Below are 18,945 nucleotides of genomic sequence, written 5' to 3'. Positions count from 1 at the left end.
TCTGCCTATGAAGATATTTCTGAGATAATAGTCTAACATAATTTAGTATCTTTATTGTCTTTATATATATATATATATATATATATATATATATATATATATATATATATATATATATATATATATATATATATATATATATATATGCGATTGGAAATAGGCTTATTATGATTAATTTAATTTCCTCCGTTTAAAGCATTATGCTTATAAACAGATGATTACCATGCCACAATTTTTTTTGCATATTTGTTTTGGTTTTTTTCTAACACCGCATGCACTTTACCCATTTTTTAAATAATGAAATTATTATATAAACAAGCAGGAATCTACTGCTTCCCCAGCGATTTCACCTCAAATAATTCAATGCTATATGCTCCAACAATTTTTTTTCAACACAACCAACTTTAATTCATTTTATTTTTTTCTTTAATTTGGAAATTATTTTCCCTTTACTAATTATCAGCTAGGCTATTATTAAGCTATAGGCCTATTCATCACCTTTATCATTACACCACGTATTGCCACATATTACAGAATAGGTGGTTAACTACTATATAAACAATGATGTTAAAAATACTGATTTTGTAAATTGTTAACGGTATCAAACTTGTAATCAGTATAGCCTAATGTATCGGCTAAATCATTATTCGTTATTATTTTAATCGTAAAGCCTACACTTTAAAATATTCTTAAATTAGCAGTTTTGCGTATTTTAAGATTCCTGTTTTTCTCCATTTATTTATGCTTTTGAATTGCATTATGTGAGCTTTAGCTTTCTTTCAGCAACTTTTAACATTGAAAAGTTCGAAAATGTAACTTTTAAGAAAAGTGTTACTTTGTTGTAACAGTGTAGCTCTTGTTGACTCTAAAACTGTTCGTTGACAGATATTTGTTACAGTGTCGCTCTACTTGACTTAATAATTTGTCAGATATTTGTTAAAGTGTCGCTCTTGACTAAATAATTGTAATTTATTTGTTACAGTGTCGCTCTTGTATATTCTAAAATTTCAAAAAAGAAAAAAATGAAATGCCCTCTTTGAAAATTTAAATGTACAAAATGTAGCCCAATTAAAACGACTATTTGATTAATGTTAGTCGGTTGCTATTAAAACTATAATAACTATTAACCTTGTCTGTAGCTTGTTTTAAACAGAAAATAACCCATATATCTATTACAAGACTTTAAATAAATACAACTAGTTCTACTTGATCTGGATAAATAATCAGTGCAGATCTGCTTCGACAGGCACCGACTGTCTGTATTGATGAATTCCGAACAGAAAGAGTTAAATATGATTGGCTACTGAACGCTCCTGTTTAAAACCATATTTTATAAGTCTCCACCCACCTTTATGGATTGTGACCAATCACTTTTTGAAGACTCAACAGTAGACGCCCATTCATTTGGTCATGGAGGTGGAGACTCGGCTTTGAAAATGTCATTGGCCCTCAGTGACCAATGACAGACCTAGCCACACCCTCTCGAGATTAACACTAAATATATGAAAATCTATGCAGAATATTAATGAGGGAACAATATGATTGGTTCACAGTAACTATTCTCTCACCAATACCCAGACAGCACACATACGTTGGGCCGACGTCGGCCGAAGGTCAACACGTCGGCCCCTTTAATTCTAAAACAAGCAGCAAAGCTGTCGGGCTTGTAGTACAAACTCAAATAGACACAAAGGACCAAACAAATGCTATAAAACACATTTATTAGTTTGTAATAACACTTTCGTTCACAATAAGTTTCCAGAAACCATGGTTTAAAGAAAATAAACAAATCCAGGGCATATAAATAGTTTATTTCACTAGAGAAAATTCTAGCAAATATTCTTGTTTTTATGCAAATGTTTTGTCAGTTTGTATCGCCAAAGACTTTTATTTTACTTAAAATGCCATATACTTTAATTTTTTCATAACTGTATTACACGTAGGCTAGTGTTTTCACTGAAAAACGCCCTAGTTGCCTTAATTTTTAAGTTGAATCAAATTAACCGTGTGAGTTTGAACTTGTATTATGTTAAACTGACCTAAACAGCTTGCGTAACGTATAAAATTTAGTTAGAACATGATTAACTTAGTTTAATAAGTTAGAACAAACTAAAAACATTTGCTGTCAGGACTAATTGATCATATATTTTTTACAGTGTTGCCTTAAATATTACAATGGAGTATATAGCTAATAATAATTCATTCATTTTCTTGTCTTAAGTCCCTTTAATAATCCGGGGTCGCGACAGCGGAATGAACCGCCAACTTATCCAGCACGTTTTTACGCAGCGGATGCCCTTCCAGTCGCAACCCATCTCTGGGAAACATCCACACACAAACCCCCACACACACACACACACACCCACACACACACACACACACACACACACACACACACACACACACACACACACACACACACACACACACGCACGCAATTTAGCCTACCCAATTCACCTGTACCGCATGTCTTTGGACTGTGGGGAACCTGGAGCACCCGAAGGAAACCCAGGCGAACGCAGGGAGAACATGCAAACTCCACACAGAAACGCCAACTGAGACGAGGTTCGACCCAGCGACCTTCTTACTGTGAGACGACAGCACTACCTACTGGGCCACTGCATCGCCATGATGATGATGATGATGATGATGATAATAATAATAATAATAATAATAATAATAATAATAATAATAATAATAATAATAATAATAATGCTTCTAGTAAATTTTTAATATTGCCTGTTTCTCATTTTAAGAAAAATTGCTAATATTAAGGTTGTAGGCAGAACTCTGATTTGTGTATAACATTTTTGACAAAAGGTAAAAGCAATGTTGACTTATAACAAAATGACAAAGGATTAAACAAGAGGTTTATACAATCATATTTGTGATCATAAAAAAAATCACAACCCAATGCTTAATAAACTTATAACCTCCAAACACCACAGCTGTAGGCCTATCAATATTTGCAAATGTTTAGAAACAACGAAATTGCAACTTCTTTGGACAAATTCAAGCATATGTGTAGCTGTTAGTGAATATACCTTTGCATTTAATAAAAAAAAAAAAAAACCTAAAGCAGAAATGACCTAATTTACTCTGACACAAAATATAAATATCTTATATGAAACCTGAGACACAAGTGCCCCTTACGTGCTACTTCAATAATTAAATTACATCTCATTCAAAATAACAATGAAAATCCCTTTCAATTATTTACAGATTCTTTCAAGTCAGGGGAAGTTTGTGTTTCAAACTTATTTTAGAATTGACCACTTGATCTGCTCCTTTGCCGACTGTAACACCTAAAAAACGAAAGAAAAAAAAAAGAGTTTCAGTAAACAAGATTGATAAGCTTTATTAGACCAAAGAGAAATAAATATATGTTTAAAAAAAAAACAATTTAAAATGCAATATAATGTGCTATGTAAAATGATATTCATCTAATATGTCTTGTATTTAATATGTATTTATTTAACATAATTAGAATATAATAAATGTATCTTAAAATAAAAAACAAGCATAATAACCACAATAGTGCAATAATGAAGTGTGTGAAATACGAAATATTAATATTAATATGAAATATGAAAATGCTAATAATTTACCCAGGCCTTACAAGAGTAAGGTGACTTATTTATTTAGTATCCTCTACAGAAGAAGATTTTAGCTAAAACTTTGACGATTCATAAAACAAGCATTGTCTGGCTCTCAACAAACATTTGACTCTCAAAGTAACATGTGTTTTTATGAATCACAATGGTTACAGCAAAAAAAAAAAAAAAAAAACGAAGAAAAAAAGTTAATTGACCTGCATGGTAAAAAAACAAAACAAATGCTGTTTTTTTAACACAATTTTGTGTAAAATATTGACAAACTCAGCCATTAGATTAATAAAGATATTGTCCATATTTTAAAACGTGATCAGCATATTTAACATCTGGGTGAAGTGAAACGGTTTAATGATGTTAACAATTCATACTTCGGCCACAAGGGGGCATCTGAAGACCACAATATTAAACGGAAAACTAGTTTCTTCGATTTTAATGAGCGGTTCTGTCCTTTAGAATAGAATAGAATAGAATAGAATAGAATAGAATAGAATAGAATAGGCCAAATTAGAACAGAATAGACCAAAATGAAAATAAAATGAAATAAAATAAAATAGAGCTTTCACTGTTTTGAGAATTATAGACTGCATAAAAGCTCAAACGTTTTGGCATAAAAGACAAACAAATGGTTGCAATTAAAAAAAAAACAATGAACATAAATGGAATTTCCAGTCTTTCTTTTTGGGGAAAACTTATTTATTATCCACCTAAATTTATAAAAACTAAGTTAACTTAATTCCTTTATGTTGTCCCAACACAAATCGATTGTGTGGAAGCCAGCATTTTTACAGTGCATGTTAAAATATATACAATGGTTAGTTTAAAGATATTCTAGGCAAATTGATCAAATATAGCAATGCTCAGTACAACATGCGTGGTGTACACTGCACTGTATATCAGGGTATGTTGATATGAAACATAAGTGTAACAGTATAATCTTTTTTTAAACATACAAATTTATCATTTAAGTTAATTTTTAAGTAGGCCGACACAGAATCTGCCAGATCATTGAGTCTATCATTCAATCCATTTATTTACTTATGTAGATGTAAATGTATTTATTCAATTTTCTATATTAATGTCAGTGATATTATTACTATTATTATAATACAATACCATTCATAAAGAAATATTTATTGTCTAGTGTATGTATTATATGAGATTTACATTATTTACCAAACAAGTCAATCTAATTGGATTGCAATGTAAACCTTAAATAAAAGTCCTTTTTTAGTGTTAAGTTTAAAGAGATTTTTAAGAGCTTTAAAGCACACACACAAACACACGCACGCACGCATGCGCGCACACACACAAACGCACGTCTATTTGTTATTTGTTCATGCACTTACATTAGTGGTGAGAGCCAGTTTCTCAGTGATGTGCTGTTAGGGTTAGAGTTGGTGTAAGAGGTCAGAGCAGAACTAAAATCACTACAGCCATTAATGATGGTTAGACAGAAAGCCAAACAAGTCTAAACAAAGCTTTAAAATCATTCACATTAAAGAAGCAAGAAACCTTTCAAGCCTAATTGTAAGTGTGTGTGTGTGTGTGTGTGTGTGTGTGTGTGTGTTTGTGTGTGTGTGTGTGTGTACCTGCGCCACACTCTGTTCTGATAGAGGGTTGTCATCTGCCTGTGAAAGAACCAACATCAAGAACGATCAATATAAAAAAGAAACAACAAAAACAAGACAGATTTATTGTGCAGTATGTGACACAAAATGTGTTAAGTGTTACTGTGCAAATTAGTCAAAGTTAGCAACAAGGGTAACAAAGAATAACAACACAGTACAACATTGTCTTTAAACACCATTAACGAGCCAATAAACAAACAAACAAAAAGCAGAAGCTAATAACAAATGATTTGACATTATTAATTATGGCCAATTATAAAGACAGTTTGCTCTGTTAAGAACAGTGTTATTGTGCCATCACAATTTCTTTTGTACAGTAAGCAGTATGCATTAGATTGCGTTTATCAGCATTACGTTTTTTTGTACTATTTTTATTCATCAATTTGTCTAGATATTATGAATGGCTATTCTAAAATGTACTAAATGACAAAACACTGCTATTTCACTACTACTAAAACATGAACTATTTTTTAAAAGTACTGCATATACATTAATGTGGCCTTGTTTAATTATTTAGTAAGGCTTTCTCTCCTGATGATCTCCCTTGTGACAAAAAAACCATAAAGGGTTTTTGCTTGTGATGAGATAAATAAATAGATAAACAATCTCTATTGGCAAACCACTGTACTGGAGTAATATATAGGATCACAAAATAAACGTATTTAATATAATCACAATGATTTTTAAAAACCAGGACCACTGTTCGTTCAGTGTCGATTTAAAGTAAGGTACATTTAATGAAGACTGAAGACAGAAAATAAAAACTACACAAAGAGAGTCAAAGGTATTATATTATATTATATTATATTATATTATATTATATTATATTATATTATATTATATTATATTATATTGCATTATATTGTATTATATTATATTATATTATATTATATTATATTATATTATATTGTATTGTATTGTATTGTATTATATTATATTATATTATATTATATTATATTGCATTATATTGCATTATATTGCATTATATTGTATTATATTATATTATATTATATTATATTATATTATATTATATTATATTATATTATATTATATTATATTGCATTATATTGTATTATGTTATATTATATTATATTACAGCACACAATTATTTAGTGACCTATTATAACTGAGACTGTGAATAAAATAAATAAATAAATAAATAAATAAATAAATAAGTTAATAAAAACCAAGATGTAAAAATATTCACTGATAATACATTTTAAATTTGACTAAAAACCCCACACATTAATTGTTTCCTATAAATTAAGAAATATGAGATAAAAACTTTAGGATTAGACTTGAATCTAATAATAAGGACAGTCCCATTGCATGTTTGAGGTATTTTTTAAAAACCTCTTTAAAAGTTAATCATTTATTTTATTGATGGATCCAAGTGGAACAAAGTCTATCCCTGGATGATGACCCTGCACTAGAATAAAAATACACAAATAAAAACATACATTATACATTTATGTTGGTAGACTACTGTAGAGAACCAGCACCATCACTAAAATATACGAATATCAACAATGTACAATTTACAATTAGTTATGTGGTTACATTTTATATTTGTACTTCTGTTTTATATCAAAATCATATTTTACCATCATTAATCACTTAAAAAGTTAATGCTTTAATAAGTGGATCTTAGTAGAGGACCGTCGTCCCTCTTGCGCTGGAGTGAAAAATAAAACCCCGGCCAGCATAAATCAGACGTGTGGACTGAGGTCAGTCATTGATTGAGTGAGTTTTTGTGAGCGTAACTCAAAGATGCGTCTCAGTGTCTCTCACTTGACAGTGAAAGCTTTATGGTCAGATGTCAGCAGGACGTTTTCTCAGTATTGATGGTCTGCTGGGTGTTACAGCTGTTCCTTCACACCATGCATTTACCTGCCCGGGCCACTGGGCTGAAGCAGAGCTACAAGAGCTGCCGGCTCTCTCCCTGACCCTCTGTGGACCCAGTGATGTAATCAAAAAGGACGAAGGCGTACGCTTGATCCGACACACACTGACAGGGCAAGAGATGGACATTTAGACTGTGTGTGTGTGTGTGTGGATTTATGCCAAAGGGACACATTAGTTCTAGAATAATGGAGTAGAATCTTCTGTTTGTTAGTCTTTCACATTGTATTTAAGAATCATAAACAGGCATACAAAAAAAGGCAACTCCTGTTAAGCTGATTTAATGGGCAGAGGTCAATATAAATAATAAAAAAAATGTGATGTTACATGTCATATGATAAAAAATTAGACGTTCAAATGACTTGCAGTACTGTTTTTATATTTAAGTGCGCAAGAGTGGGAAAAAGATATCTCTGTATTTTCTGTATTATATTTTTCTATATGTGCTATGACAATATTTCTGAATATATGATTGTGATTGAATGTTAGGATTTAGACGTTTTTCTAAACATTTTTACTACTAATTACCAAATAATTAAACAATCAATAATTAAACAAAGTTGGCGCTGGTAGCTCAGATGGTTTAGGCCGGTCATAAATTAATGAATGACACTAAGGGCTCTATTTTAAAGATTTAAGTGCATGTTCTAATGCATATGGCACTGAGGCACTTACAGCATGTCTGAATACAGTTTTACTATTTTAAGGACAGTAAAAACTCTAAAAGGTCTAAAAGGATTGTCCTTATTCCCTTAATGAGTTATGGGTGTAACATGCATTACACCAAAGAACCCTGGGGTGAAGGAGTGGGAGGAGGTATGGGTTTTATATAGACAATAATAATCTTTTACATTTTAATTCTTAAAATGTTCACATCTTATGATGTTAGAGTGTCCCTGTGTCTGCCTCTACAGGCGAGTATGATAATCTCGATCTAAAAAAAAAAAAAATTGCACTATTGACTTTAGACCAGTGTATAGTGGGTCAGTCCATTTACTCTCCTTTCCTTTCCTTATAGGCTTAGACCGATTTATCAATGAACCGCCAATTACTTCCAGCACTGGGGTTGGGAACAACTAATACACTCTCCTATGTCACATGTCTTTATTCTGTGGGGGAAGGTTAGGAACTCCCACATGAACATGGGAAGAATATGAAATCTCCACACAGATATGCCTTCTGACCGTCGGTGCTAGTGGTGTAGTGGTTAGTGCGTCGACACATGCAATCCGGTGCTCGCGGCGACCCGGGTTCGATTCCGCCTCGCGGTCCTATGCCGATCCTTCCCCTCTCTCTGCTCCCCATGCTTTCCTGTCAATTATCTATACTGTCCTATCAAAAATAAAAGGTGAAAACCCCAAAAAAAGAATTAAAGAAAGAAAAAAAAGATATGCCTTCTGGCCCAACAACGTTCTTGCTGTGAGGCAACAATGCTAACCACTGAGCCACCGTCTATTTGAGCTGCCTCAAATTAGCAACACACCAACAATGCGCCTTAACACACCTGCTTTTGAGACCGAATGTGCTGAATGTGAAAAGGTACATGCGCCATGCTGAAATTGGCAAATAACACTTGCGTCACTGATTTGCACTGGGTGTATTGAAGGACCCTTTGGCTGCTTTGACATGGATTCTTGGTTTGAGAACCAGTTGCATTTTCTCACTTCATTCAGATTGTTTTGACATGAAACGATCACCGTAATCATACTCCACACCAAAACAATCAGTCATAATGTGGCCTGAAAATCAACTTTAAAGCAGTTTACACATAGTCTTAAATCAATCTGACCGAATGGACAAACTAGTCAAATTGAATTTAGCTATTATGTACATTGCATTTAAAAAAAAAAAAAAAAAAGGTAGTAGTTTGTTTGTCTATTGACCCTTAGATTTAATGCTTGGTCAACCTGAAGCAAATTAAGGCTTTTTAATGGGAGCAAGAATGGTGAAGTAATAAAAGCTTCCTAAGAGATGCGGTCTGTCTAATCGGATCAGTTCTGGAACATAGACTGCTGCTATCTGACCAATGAGCGACCATACTAGAGTTTACTTGTATGTGAAAAATGATGATTAAGTTGTTAAATCTTGTGAACCAAGCCAAAATTGCTACATTGTATCAGTTTTAATCCTTGTTTCATAAAAAAACATTCTACAGATTCTACAGCTATGAAAATGCCCTGCTAGTCGGTGATTGCTTCAGTGATTCATTCAAATGATTTATAATTCAGAAAGGAAGCAAAAGTGACTGTATTTATGAATGGATCATTGAATGATTAGTTCAAAAATGGATTCATTCAATAGCGAAATACAGCAGTGTTACTCTGATAAGCTTATAGGCTTTGTTTAGATAAATTTTCATTAATAAATCAGAAATAAAAACTCTAAATAATGTTTCTAAATACAAGTCACCTAATATTATGGTATTTTGCGGTTCTATAGAATCTTACCCTGTAGTTGACCTTTTCCATGACCTGTTGTGGATCGCTCTCCAAAATCACTCTGTAAAGTCAAAAAGCAAAATATGAATGTAGAAATTCATCAATTTTACAAAATATGAATATGTGAATCATATTTGTTTTTGCTAAGAAAATGCATTTTTACAGCAAATGAAAACACAAAATCTAATGTTATTATTATTGTTAGATTTGTGTTTCAAATACAAGCAAAAAAGTGACAAACTTTGCATTCAAGTTCAAATGCAATATTTACTGTTTTTATGTTATTTATTATCATATTTTCATTCACATTATTGCACCAAAGCAACATATAGACAAAAAAATCTCTTTTACAAGATTGTCCTGGCCCAGATTAACACTACACAGCCCATGTGGCTTTAACAAATAACACACAACATCATTCATCCATCAATACACATATTAAAATGACATTTATAACAAGTCTAAGTATGCTATTAAAGTCAGAATTATTAGCCCCCCTTTGATTTTTTTTCATCTTCTTTTTAAAATATTTACAAAATTTAAATTTTCAGAGTATGTCTGATAATGTTTTGTTTTATTTTGGCTAGAAAAAAAGCAGTTATAATTTTTTTTTAAATACCATTTCAAGGACAAAATTATTAGCCCCTTTAAGTTCATTTTTTCGATAGCCAACAGAAAAAACATTGCTATACAGTAACTTGCCTAATTATCCTTACCTGCCTAGTTAACCTGATTAACCTAGTTAGGCCTTTAAATGTCTAAGCTGTATAGAAGTGTCTTGAAAAATATCTAGTAAAATATTATTTACTGTCATCATGACAAAGATAAAATAAATCAGTTATTTGAAATGAGTTATTAAAACTATTATGTTTAGAAATATGTAAAAAAAAAATCTTCTCTCCCTTAAACAGAAATTGGGGGAAAAATAAACAGGGGGGCTAATAATTCTGCCTTCAACTTTATATAATAATGAGTTGTTTTCTAAACAAAAGTGTAACCAAAACATCATTATTTACCCTCCATCAATGATTTCATCCACCACAAGGAAAACTCCATCCATATTATCCAGCAGAGTCCTTTTCTCCACATTCTTCCTGTTGGAGAAGAACCGCACATCTGAGCACACAAATGGCCTACTGTGACACTTTATTTGCTGCATATCCTATGGTTACCACTGGAGGCTTGATGCCAAAAATAGCTACTGGAATTTCATACACGAGTAAGTTTATAGGCAGCAAGAGTAGCACATGATATCAATAGGGGCTTTCACACATGGGCAGTTATAAGTTCTCGGTTATAGGAACTAGCTACCAAGCCAGTCCCATGAGAACTACCCCTCGAGGTATTTTTCCTGATTTGCACCATCATTACAAACTCTAACAGGTTAAAGCAACTAACATCAACTTTTATGTTAATGTTTTGAAACTGCCAGTGTTCCAACACCTGAAATCATTCTCAGTTCCAGCTGTACAAACATGCAAATATCATATATTTCCACCAATAGTAAGCTATGAAAACATTCCACTGGTGCAAGGGTGTCAAACTCCAGTTCCTGGAGAGCTGCTGCACCTCACAGTTTAGTTCCAACCCTGCTTCAACACACTTACCTGTGAGTTTCAAACAATCCTGAAGCACTCAGTTAGTTTGGTGCAAAGCTGTGGCCCTCCAGGAATTGAGTTTGACCAAGTGAATATGTCCTGTTCTTATCAAACACAGACTATATCAATATCAAACACAGACTGGCCTCACGATTTGGTGCTCAAAGTTTTGGGGTTGATTTGGATTTATTTTTAAAGGCATAGTTCACCCAAATAATGACAATCTTATCACTATTTAATCACCCTCAGGTGATCCCAAACCATCATGAATTTCTCTCTTCTGTTATTTTAAAACAAAAAATATATTTTGAAGAAAAATGAAAACCGGTAAAGTGGTTCCATTGTAGAAAAAAAAACTATAGAAGTTAATGGTTACAGGTTTACGATGTTGAAAAAATATCTTCTTTTGTGTTTGACAGAAGAAAGAAAACTATAAAGGTGTGTGACAAGTAATGGGTGAGTAAAAGATGAATGAATTTACATTTTTGGCTGAACTATCCATTTATTTCCAATGAATTGATGTGATTGAATAACGTAAATGTCTACATTACATTTTTCAGCAGTCAATACCTTTTCATTGTCACACAATCCATCAAAAAACACTGTAATATACCCATTTGTTGCCCAAGAAACATGCCTTTGAATTATTTTTGTTGAAAGTACCACCTAAACTCTTTTTTCCCCCGCATCAAACAAACAATTTATTTGAAACAGAAATATTACAAATGTCTTTACTTCACTTTTGATCAATATAATAGATTCCTTGTTGAATAAATGTATATTTCTTTCAAGTCACTAACCACATAGTATATGTTCTTACACTAGTTTTACATACTCATACAGAATGAACTCACCTCAACATTTGACTGAGAGAGTCAAACAAGCAGTTCAACACTGCCATCAACATGAGCTGGAAGACAAACACAGGAAGAGAGAGCAGAAAGACAGAGACAGAAAAGGAAATGAGATGAAACATTTTTGTTGCATCTGCATCCTCTTCAAAACAAAAGTCGATGAATCCGATGTCAAACGTCGTCCAAAACTGGCCAGCTCTCCATAGCAGTAGGAAAGAATTACAGTCACATGCAAAACAAGTGACTGTGATAACTCCAGCCAATCACATGCCAGCTCATCTGCATACAGGACTCACCTCGTTCTCCTGAGCGCTGCCGACTACATAGAAGAACAGGTCTATGCTGCTCTTGTAGACTATCGTCATTCCCTCTAAGAAGGCGATCTCATCTGCACACAAGGACAGAAAGCAGAAGATTTAAAGAGATAGTTCAGCCAAAAATGACAATCCCAAGTGCTTTTAAACACTCAAAAAAGCTACTTATTTAAAATGAGCTGAAAAAACACAATTCTTGAGAATTCTTAATTTTTAATGTTCAATCCACATAAATATGTTAGAAGATTTAAGTTAACTTAATCAATTTGTGTTGGGACAGCATGAAGGAGTTGTGTGGAACCCTTTTTTTTTTTTTACAGTGAACTTATGAATTTATTTCTCTTTTTGAACACAAAGAAGATACTTTGAATGTTGTCATAAACCAGCAGTCATATGCTGCTTTCCAATTGGGATACTATCTGCCCTTAATAGTATTTGAAAATAGAATTAGTATTTCCCAAATCGTAGTATGTTAAAAATAGTATGTCAAAGGTTCCCGGATGGTTTACTATTTCCGGTAAAAATTTTAAGAGTAGAACCGTCCATACTCTAACTGCTGATTTTGTCCAAAGTATACACTATACTTAGTAGTATACACCAAAGTACACTGCACGTTGGACGGGAAATTTGATTAGAACTAAAAAACCTGGGTGAAAAGTGTAAATAAACTACAAACATTATGGATGCGCGAGACCAACCGTCAAGTAGAGAGGCTTCGATAAAGATGTTTGCATGACTGTAAATTAATATCTAAAGTCTGGAAAATATTTCAATCGCGTTGTCTGTGTTGTATTTCAACTACAACAACAATACTTGTGACTTATATAAAGACGTGTTTGGTCATTATCGTCTGAATGCATAATTATCCAAAGACCTGAGGAGATTTCTCTGCATGAAAGACTTGTGAATGGAAGATTAACCTGCTGCTGCTTCTTCAATAAGGTCGGAAATTAAATATGACAGAAATATGGATGATTGACAGGGCTCATAAATAAGCAACGCAATGATCTGTTAATGAGGAAATATTATGTCCCAAAGCTTGCAAATTCTTCTGTTACACACTCAATAGTATATATTTTTCCTCCACAAAAAAATCATATCGGGTGTAGTATAATTATGTGAATTGGGAGGCAGCAATACTCACAGTGTAATTTGTTCCTACTATGGATGTCAGTGGCTGCAGGTTTCCAACATTATTTAAATATCCATAAGTGTGAGTAAATTGTGAGAATCTTTATGTTTGGGTCAACTACTGTATGCTTTTATTTATATAATTTATTTATTTTAAATGTGTTTAATTATTCAAAAAAATTTGATCTATGTGAATGTTTTATACAGTTAAGTGGCAAAATAAACTTCAAAGCAAGATCAAAGAGAGAGTATTTTTTTACTTTGGTTTTCTTGGTTGGTTTAAGCCTGACCGTAGAACAAAATAAGGATGTGTTCCCACTTTGGTTCAATTAAAACAAACTATAGTGAAACTGCGCTGCTTGCAGTATGTTTTGCAGCATAATACAAGCCCTAAAAGCTGTTTCCAGAGCCAGTATTTACATGTAATTAGTAACATCAAGAAGAAATGAAGAAGAAAATAACCATACATGAGTTTTCGGTCCTTTTGATAGCCACATCTTGTGGCATTATGTCCCTTTTTATTTCATTTAGATTTCTTTGGTTTGTGTTAGATTCATATCTCATTTGAGTTTATTTGGAAGCAGATCTTTCAGGAATTTTAGTCTGCTTGTTGTTCAACCACACAAACAGAGTTCAAACTTAGCAGAATAAGTGTGAACACACCCTTAATTGCTCTTTTAACTTCTGTATTATACGGTCAGTATCATATAAAGAGTAAGACCATAAAGAAAATCTTAAATGTATTATACAGAACGGTGCAAAAGTGTTTTTATTAATCAGCATGTAATATAAATTGCAATACATTTCACAAGTATGTGAATAAGTGAACTGCTTAGACAAGAAAAATTGCTGGTAGAATTTTGTTCATTGAGAAATTACACATGTATGGTTGGATGACTTTGGTTAGCTACTGGTAGATCCCTTGTGATTAACAGGTTGATCCCATCCACAAGGATTATTTTGATTAGGAGTGCATAAGAATTACAAAAAAAAAAAAAAAGAAATTGTATGATTTTAATGACCCCTCAACTATTTAATCTATACTTCACTTCCTAATCTGCAATTGCCTCTCTGACTATAGCACTAACTGTACTCAAAAAAAAAAAAAAAACTCATTACTTACGCTTTCCTTTTTAGACTTTACACACCTGAATGACTGAATGTAAATGTAAATATTTTACTTTGTGGTGTTGTGCTTAAATGCTGGTTTCATATTCTCAAAGTTTCATGTGAAGACAACACTTGTAGGGCAGAAGTGATTATACTAAGACTTTTAGTCCAGATGAATATCAATATATATTTGTCTGGCTATCTGAATGAATAATGAACTACACACTGTAAAAAAAATGCTGTAACATTTACAGTATTACTGGCAATTTTGGAGGCTAGTATTACTGTAAAATTTACAAGTGGATTGTAAATTAACACTGTAAAACTGTAAATTTTAAAACTACAGCACAGTTGTAATTATTCATTTACAGAGCCCTTTTACAATTTTACAGTATTTCTGCCATCAAAATTGCCAGTAATACTGTACATTTGACAGAATTTTTTTTTACAGTCCAGTTAAGAATTACTCTTGACACGCAGATCACCATTTGTTGTTTCACCTTTAAGTGACAAATACAGGTGTGTATTTTGACCACATTACATCAGCTGACAGGATCAGGGTGGTTTTACTGTCGCGGTGTCACACTCCTTGGCCCACAGCGCAAGTGACTAAAAACATTTATGAATTCTGGAACAGGTTCTCCACCCAGTTTTGCAGTAATCTGACCTACAAGCCCCAGAGGATACTTGTAATTTCTAATGACCGAGGCCTTCTCTAAACTAGTTTTGAAACTCGATCTGGGACTAATCTGGGACACTTCTTATTTTACTCAGAGAGTGCTTCTGGTCCTAATCGACACAATAAGATCTCCAAATTCACGAAACCCTTAGAGAACAGTTTGAGCTGGAACAAAGCAGACGGCCAGGTCTATTCACTATACACATTTGGCAGGATACCGATTAAAATGCAACACAGAGCCTATAAAATAATCGACTTACTGTCAGCTTTGTGTGTTTTGTTGAAGACGTTCTTCTCAAAATTCTTCTGCTCTTTCATGGAGGGGTAGAGTTCTGCATCATAGTACTGAAATTTCACAGAAGTCATTTGTTACACGACATGTTTGTTTGTTTTTTTCTTCAAGTAATATGTTGCAGTTAAACATAATGGAAGCAATCCTAACGTAAATGAATACAAATGGGAATAAAATATATATGAAAAACTAAGATCTGGTTAAAGTTATAGTTAATACAAGCGTGAAAGTGAAGTATTTACTGACAAACCTTAATGAGTTTCATTTTTTATTGAACACAATAAGTAAACTGCTACTTGCATAAGTAAAACAATTACAGTGAAAGTCAATAGTAATTAATTTCCAGATTTTTTTCTAATATAAAACAGAAAAAGGACACTCATTAAGGTTTGTTATGGGTGAAGAGTGAGAAAATGATGACATCATTTTCAGTTTTATGTGATCTATCCCTTTAAGGTGTGCTCATTTAGGTAATTTTATATTTTTGTCCCAGTTACTCTACAAGAGAAACGTCAAGGTTTCAATATATCATATTTAAAGTACAGAGTTATTCTTTAACATTAGCTATTCCTTTAATAAAAGAAGTCATTTTTAGATATGAAATTAGATCCTTTCCCTGTACATCAGGGGTGTACAAACTCAGTCCTGGAGGGCCGGTGTCCTGCAAATTTTACTCCAGGACTGAGTTTGGACACCCCTGCTGTATATCAAAGGACAAATGTACTTGTATAATAATAAACAACATAATAAATAATAATAGGCATGGCAAGGCAAGTTTATTTATATAGCACATTTCATTCACAATGGTAATTCAAAGTGCCTTACAGAAACATGAATAAAAGAAACAAGAAAATAAAAACTGATTAAACAAATTAAAAATTATTAAAACTGGAAAAAATATTAAAAATAATAACTAAATATATTTGAAAATAAAAATAATAACTGAATATATTTAATACAATTAAAAATGTAATTATTTAATAAAATAATAATTACAAATATCGAAATCATGTTTAAAATAAATCTTTAAAATCATTTTTAAAATGGCTAAAATATCTAGGTTCAGTTCTTACTCTATTCTCATATGTATAATAACAATAATAGTTATAATAACAAAATAATGATATCAACAATAAATATTATACTATATATAAATAATTCAAGTGATATTGCATATCTGATAATACATATTAAGACAATTTATTAAATTATAATATTCATAATTTTTAACAGGCTAAAATGCCTGAAGTGTAAATTATCCATCTTCGATGAAAAAAATAAGTGTAAAGGAGGAGTCTATGCACCTTTGAGAGAAGTCTGTTTCCATCGTTGTCTAAGATGAAGACTGCCTTAACTGTGTACAGCGAGGGTTCCTGGTTGAAAATAAATCATGATAATATTAATTTTGAATGTTCAAAACTTTTGTATTTAATTCAAGATTAAATACATCCGTCACACATGTCGATACAGACGTACAGAAGGTTTAGTCAAAACAGGCTGTTGGCTCTCGCTTTGGGTCCGTCCGGGCCAAAGTTCTGTCATGCACTGACTACCACTGATTCAAAGTCTGAGTGTATCACAGAACTTGAGCCAGGTGAACAGGAGAAAACCATCATCTTTTCAGATCATCTGGCTGAAATATGAGTCAATCCTGTCTCGATACAGACCTTCAGGGCCCAATACCGAAACCTCAGCAGCTGTAAATTATAATAGCTATTAAATATCTAGTAAACCGTGATTCTATGTATTAAAGTAATCATGAATGACTTTTAACTATAACGTTAAATGAATATTCTGCTCAATTTAACAATAACATATGCAGTATGCTACTGCATCTGTTCATTCCAAGGTTATTTGAAACGGAGTATTGTGTGTAAACAATGAGTATAACAATGCAAGGCCTTTCCTTTTGTCAAAGTCAGTAATGAATGAATGTCACTTGTACCATCACCTTATGTAGCACACGTACATGTATTATGTAGGCTACTATAACATTCCAAATATATTCCTTTTTTGAAATTTAACTTGAGACAACAGTACATTTTATTGAAATATAAAAGTTAATTTAAATGGTAAATGTCATCCTACATTTAACAGTATTAAAATGGTAAATAGCTACTTTAAAAACACTTTTCCCCCCACGTATAAGGTTATTTTATTCACTAAAGGCGAGTCGCTGCTCTTTTTCTACAGGTAGGCTATACTTCATTAATCATATGTAGTGATAAGGGGTGTTGTTTATATAGGTCAACTCATAAGAGTATTAAAATGTCCATGGCAAGCAGTAACCCTGATCTCCTCCAAGTGTCCACCTGTGGAATCAATCACGCGCACCGCACAGGCAGCGCGCGCTCCGCTCCGGCAGACGCGCATCGAGGACGTGGCATCCACGTCTCACTCTGAAAACCCACATCATCCACGACTACACGGAAAAAACTTTCAGAACAAACGGGACTCAAGTGCAGAATGAACATGAACACACCTGTAGCGCACATTAGGAGGAACACACGACAACATTCGCATTTGGCACGACTATCCGCTTATAATCGGAAAATAATGTTATGCTTTGCTCCCAGAAATGTTCACTTGCTCGCAAAAAGAAACCGGATCGGTCTCTGGCAGCAACATTTCGATTTCGGGAATGAAAAATGCAAGCACCAGCGTTTATAATACAAAGCAACGCGCGTTTCCAGTACTTCACAATTGTAGGTTTTCTTAAGATATTTTTTAACTTAGCAGGCTAAGCCTTAGAATAATATAAAGAGAATTTTATCGCTGTAGAAAAGACATTTCTTCTTAGATTTAAAGACAAAAACTGCGCACAAGCTGCTCAAGCCTGTCGATATACGATTTCAGCGTTTACGATAAGTTAAATAAAAAAAGAGCAAGGATTAAATGGCACACATAACCTACCAGAGCCGCGGAGTCCATGGTTGTAGCAGTGTTGACGTGGACAGCTTTGAGCTGTCATTACACTAGCGCTCCTAAAGCCTCTGACTCACAGGGGGCGTGTCTGCAACTACAGCCAGGGAGCCGCCATTTTGGCTCAACCTCACCGTAGCGATCTGGTACAGAAACGCTCCGGTGGAGGAGCCACAATGGCGGATTTTATTGTGCGCTCTGCTGCTTTCTTGAATGTATTGGGCGGTCTGATAATTAAATTAATATTTAAGCGTCACGTCACTTGGTCCAACGAGTTTAATTACGTGTAACTGCCATTTACATAAAACACCTGTGCGAACAGGATATGCTATGAATTTATAATCAACAGCAGTTGACTTATGTAATGCCCCCTCTTGCTAACGCGACAGGGGGCAGCAAAGCTGAAGAGCTTACTTACACATAGATTACTGTAAACGTACATTTAAAACAACATTAGTAAAAT

General features: G+C 33.2%; 1 protein-coding gene and 1 non-coding gene across 4 annotated transcripts; both read right to left on the bottom strand.

Annotated features, from left to right (window-relative positions):
* Window positions 1-1,705: 1,705 nt before the first annotated feature.
* copz2 (COPI coat complex subunit zeta 2) lies at window positions 1,706-18,570 on the bottom strand. Of its 3 annotated transcripts, none has more exon segments than NM_131507.2 (10): window positions 1,706-3,305; window positions 4,961-4,993; window positions 5,204-5,242; window positions 9,592-9,643; window positions 10,599-10,676; window positions 12,035-12,090; window positions 12,331-12,422; window positions 15,529-15,613; window positions 16,865-16,933; window positions 18,474-18,570. In NM_131507.2, coding segments are annotated over 10 exon segments (570 nt in total). In that variant the 5' UTR covers window positions 18,492-18,570; the 3' UTR covers window positions 1,706-3,257.
* dre-mir-152 (microRNA 152) lies at window positions 17,083-17,162 on the bottom strand. The gene has a single exon (NR_030095.1). It is a non-coding gene; the product is annotated as a microRNA 152 (primary transcript).
* Window positions 18,571-18,945: the final 375 nt, after the last annotated feature.

This window comes from Danio rerio, chromosome 3, assembly GCF_049306965.1.
Source record: "Danio rerio strain Tuebingen ecotype United States chromosome 3, GRCz12tu, whole genome shotgun sequence".
Lineage (NCBI taxonomy): Eukaryota > Metazoa > Chordata > Actinopteri > Cypriniformes > Danionidae > Danio > Danio rerio.
Note: the sequence above shows the minus strand (reverse complement) of the source record. Positions and strands in the feature narration are given on the sequence as shown.

Bases quoted from the DNA above. Each gene is read 5' to 3' on its own strand.
- copz2 (XM_009299363.5), bottom strand. The intron at 9,644-10,598 runs GTAAATAATGAT...TTGACTTTACAG, and splicing joins GATGAAATCATTGATGGAGG to AGTGATTTTGGAGAGCGATC. The intron at 3,306-5,203 runs GTACACACACAC...TTCGTTTTTTAG, and splicing joins CAGAACAGAGTGTGGCGCAG to GTGTTACAGTCGGCAAAGGA.